General features: G+C 48.6%; 1 protein-coding gene across 1 annotated transcript; it reads right to left on the bottom strand.

Annotated features, from left to right (window-relative positions):
* Positions 1 to 2150: 2150 nt before the first annotated feature.
* Positions 2151 to 2516, bottom strand: LOC112900533 (predicted GPI-anchored protein 58). Its single transcript, XM_025969388.1, has one exon. The coding sequence runs from the start codon at positions 2514 to 2516 to the stop codon at positions 2151 to 2153; it is 366 nt and encodes a 121-aa protein (XP_025825173.1).
* Positions 2517 to 4751: the final 2235 nt, after the last annotated feature.

Below are 4751 nucleotides of genomic sequence, written 5' to 3'. Positions count from 1 at the left end.
AAAGGTTTCGAACGAACCTTTGCATAAAACTGAGTTTTTCCGCAAATGAACCATAATCTTAACCTTGGATTATCCTGTGCATTTAATTCTGTTATAACCCCCTCCGCGGTGTGATTGGACTTGCTGAGTATGTTCGTACTCACCCCATTCTTACTTTTACAGTGGAAGATCCCGACTACATCCCCGAAGACGACGAGTAGGGTCCCGTCCTGCACCCAGTCTTGCCTGTGGGTGAGGTCACCGTTGGAACTCCGCATGGCGCAAGACTCTGATGATCCCCTTTTCATAGTTAGTGTAGTAGTATGGGTTTTTGTTGTAATCCTCGCGATAGTGGCGCTTCACTGCCCATTACCGCGGAGAGTTGTACGGTGATGTACCATCTGATGTAATAAAAGTGTTATCAGCCTCCTGGGACTGATAAATTAACACTTTTAAGTCTTCCCTGATGGGGGGGACGCTTCAGCTAAACAAAGTCCCATCCAAATTTTTCGCAAAGAAAGCACCCGATCCACTCCATTGGATCCAAAACTCATGTTTTGGGGCATTTCGGACCGTTTCGTTATAGCAGAAAAATCGATGCAAAATGGGCCGAGCTGGTGCCATTAACGCACAAGCTCGCTAAACAAAGTCGTGTCGGAATTTTTCGCAACGAACGCACCCGATCGACTCCATTGGACCGAAAACTCATGTTATGGGCGTTTCGGACCGTTTCGTTACTACACAAAACTCGATGCAAAACTGGCCGAACTGGTGCCATTAACTCACAAGTTCGCTAAACAAAGTTGCGTCGGAATTTTTCGCAACGAACGCACCCGATCCACTCCATTGGACCCAAAACTCATGTTTTGGGACGTTTCGGACCATTTCGTTACTGCACGAAAGTCGATGCAAAACTGGCCGAACTGGTACCATTAATGCACAAGTTCGCCAAACAAAGTCGCGTCGGGATTTCTCGCAACGAACGCACCCGATCCACTCCATTGGACCCAAAACTCATGTTTTGGGGCCTTTCGGACCAATTCGTTACTGCACAAAATTCGATGCAAAACTGGTCGAACTGGTGCCATTAACGCACAAGTTCGCGAAACAAAGTCGCGTCGGAATTTTTCGCAATGAACGCACCCGATCCACTCCATTGGACCAAAAACTCATGTTTTGGGGCGTTTCGGACCGTTTCGTTACTGCACAAAAGTCGATGCAAAGCTGGCCGAACTGGTGCCATTAACGCACAAGTTCGCTAAACAAAGTCGCGTCCGAATTTTTCGGAACGAACGCACCCGATCCACTCCATTGGACCCATAACTCATGTTTTGAGCCGTTTTGGATGGTTTCGTTACTGCAGAAATGTGACAGTTCGTGTATTCGTAATGCTAGGGATATATTTTGTTAGTGTGAAATATGTGTCTGTTTGTATAAAGCTTATGTGTGTTTGTGTGAAGTTTTTGGAAATTTAAAGTGCAAGTAAAAAGGGGTATTTTTGTAATTACAGAAAAACCTAGGGTTGTTTTTGCAAAATGTATTTGGATTAGGGTAATTTCAAAATAAGTGAAATAAATTTTTTCTTACTTTATGTCTTGTAAAAATATATATTTAACCAAAAGTTGCATTTGAAATGTGTGCGTTGAAGTGTGTAAAAATTTTGGGTAAAGTGGTAAAAATAAGGGTATTTATGTGATTTTATAAAAGTATAAGTCCTTTATTGCAAACGTCTGATTTACAAAAGTAACTTTTAAAATTTACTTAGGGTTAAAGTGTAAAAAGTGCAAGTCATCATGACATGTCTATCCAACCATTATGACGAGTCTATCGCGTCATTATGACGTGTCATAAATGCTTGCAATTAGGTCCTGGATTTTATAAAGTTACGTTCTTTAGGACAAAAACAATTCAAATCCGACTTTTGTTCAAAGATTCACGTGTAAAAATATAAATTTGAGTTTTTGAACTTGAGCCCTAAAGCAATGTTGTAGAGTTTGAAAAACTCTCCAACTTTCGTTTTGGGCATTTCTTCATTTGGGTTTTAAATCAACGGGAAATTTTGTTTTACAAACAGACCCTCGTAGTTTTCTGTAATTACACATAAGCCCTTGGGGAAAACCATTCCTCTTTCTCCTCTTTCTGTTCATCTTCTACACGGTTCCCTTTTTCTTTCACTGGCAGTCACATTTTCTCTCCCTTATCCTCTCCCCACCTCCCTCCCTTTGCTTGCTGCAGGCCGGTGTGGGCTCGGCCGGCAGCTGGTGGCGCGCGGGCGGCCCCACGCGGGCGCAGGCCCGAGCGCAGGCGTGCGCGAAGGCCGGGCGGCTTGGCTCGGGCGCGGCAGGGCGCGGCGCGCGCGGGCTCGAGGGCGGCAGCGGGCTGGCGTGCGCGACGCAGGAGCGGGGGAGCGCACGGTGTGGAGGCGAACGCAGGTGCGGCAGTGCGGGCCGGGCGCAGGTGGAGCGCGGCGGCTCGGCGCTAGCTGGCGTGCGAGCGCGCGGCTTGGGGCTGCGGCTCGCGGACACTAGCGCGGGCATGCGGTAGCAGGCACTGGCGCGGAGCTAGGCAAGTGGCGAGCGGCTCTGGTTGCGGGCGCAGCGCTGGAACGGGAGCGCGCTGGCTCGGATGCAGAGGCAGGCCAGGAGTGCGGGACGCGCGCGAGCGCGGCAGGTGCGGGACCCGCACTTGCGCGGAGGCGAGCAGCCGGAGCAAGCAGTAGCGCGTGGAGTGGCACGGACAGGAGCGAAGGCTGGTGATGCGGGCGCACGGATCGAGTAGCACGTGCGCGGCGGAGCAGAGTGGGCGCTGGTGCGTGGATGTGCGGGAGTGACGCTACAAGGTCGGGCGAACACGGGTTCGGCAGCAGGAAGTGGAAGAGCAACTGCACGGCGTGCAAGGCGACGATGTGTAGGGAGATCGCGCGCGATGCGAGAGGAGTTGCAATGCGGCGGCTGCAGGCGGACCCGCCCAAGGAGTAGTTAAATCGCGCGTGGAGGATGTCAGAGGCCGTTAAAGTGAAAACAACAAATGAGATCAAGCGGCACTGCGGACTACTCGCGGAAGATATGGAGATAGCCCCGGTGTAGCGGGCTTCGGTTCTCGCAGAGGCAGAAGGAGCGAGTGTGGCGCGGCTAAGCGCAGGCAGAGGTCCGGGCTGATTTGGGCTAGCACGTCCGCAAGTGTGGAGCGGAAGCGTTCTGCCCGTGGCGGTGGTAGGCCATTTCGGATGGCGTCGCAGCTGGCGGAAAAGGCGGCAGAGCTACACCTTGTGCGAGCGAGAGTGACGCACAGGAGCTGCAGCCAGGTACGGCGGCCTTGCAAGTGATGGCACGGGCATACCAGATGTGTTTCTGCAGTGCATGAGCATGAGCAGAAAAGATTCAGCCCGTGAGCCGAAAAACCCTGAGGTTCGCGGAAGAGATGGCATAGCGAACCAATCCGGCCCTATCGGCTTCTTCCCTAAGTCCACAACATCCAGCACCTCTTACCTTTCACCGATCATCCGAACAAGACCACAACACCTCAAGAAAGCTCGTGAACCCTCTCATCGAGCTCTTCCCATCGCCAATCTTGTTCGCCACGGAAAATCACCTTCCGTCTGTTCTTCTCCACAACCAAGGTTTGCCCTGATTCTTTGAATCTTTCTAATGCCGGTGATTCCTTTGCCGGAATATCGTCGTTAACTTCCTGTTATCTGTTTTCCCGAACCAGGGACTTGATTGCTATGTTTAAAAAGTTCTAGGGTGTTCTTTGTAAAATTTCCAAAGCTTTTTGTATTTCAAATCGATGAACTTCTACATTTCATAGATTTTCGTAGGAAGTTCATAAAAATATAAAATCAGTTTTGTTTGAAACCCTAGGTCAAAATCTACAAGTTTTATGTTGTGACCTTGAGTTGAAGTCTTTGATGTGTGGTCTAATTGTTTAGGTCAAATGTTAGGGAATGAATGTTGTATTGTGTCTTATATTGTATGCATATGTTATAGCTGGAAGATAAAGTATAGGATATATGTTTTAGGTGAAGAAAGGTGACGGTTAGTTAATCCTATCACCTTGGTGCTCATCTCCTTACCGTCAAGACGTTGTCCTTGTCTTGATTGCCGTTTCCGTAAAATTCTCTTCGTGTAAAGGTCTTTGTTAATTCATGTGCATCTGTTGCTTAGCTTATACATCTCTGCAGCTGCGATTCAGCATCAGCTTTTGATTCAGCTGCTAAGCATCCTTTTTCCTTGAGTCTAGGATGTTTCTGTGTAACAGCTGTCAGTCGATACTTCTATCATCGACCGATTAGCTGATACGGTTGTTACCTTTCTAGTATCGGCTACTACCGATACAATTCTGTTGTTCCGTCCTACATCGGCTATCACATAGCTGATCAATCTGAGGTGCACACATGATCTTAGGGTTCTTGCCATCGGCTGACCCCAAGCCGATTTTGGTTGCTTCTCCATATCTGTCAAACACGGCCGATCGATCCTTAGTTTCCCCATCCTTATCCACACACTTCTATCAGTCGATTTATCGACTGAGAGATCGGTTATCTATATCTATCGGTCATATACCCTCAACCACACTCCAATCGGCAGTACGTCACTCAATTGTTGTGCTGACGTGATCGAGTCGATACAACCACACCCAGTTACCTAGAATAACACTTAAGCACATCTCAGTTAAGACACAACTGCTTTAGGAATCACCCCTCTGCTGAAGTAATCGATGCTTTCATCGATCGTCTAGGAACCTGATGCACTCGTCAATTAGCTAAACCCTCG

This window comes from Panicum hallii, chromosome 7, assembly GCF_002211085.1.
Source record: "Panicum hallii strain FIL2 chromosome 7, PHallii_v3.1, whole genome shotgun sequence".
Lineage (NCBI taxonomy): Eukaryota > Viridiplantae > Streptophyta > Magnoliopsida > Poales > Poaceae > Panicum > Panicum hallii.
The sequence above is the reverse complement of the archived record's forward strand: the minus strand, read 5'-3'. Positions and strand labels throughout refer to the sequence as shown.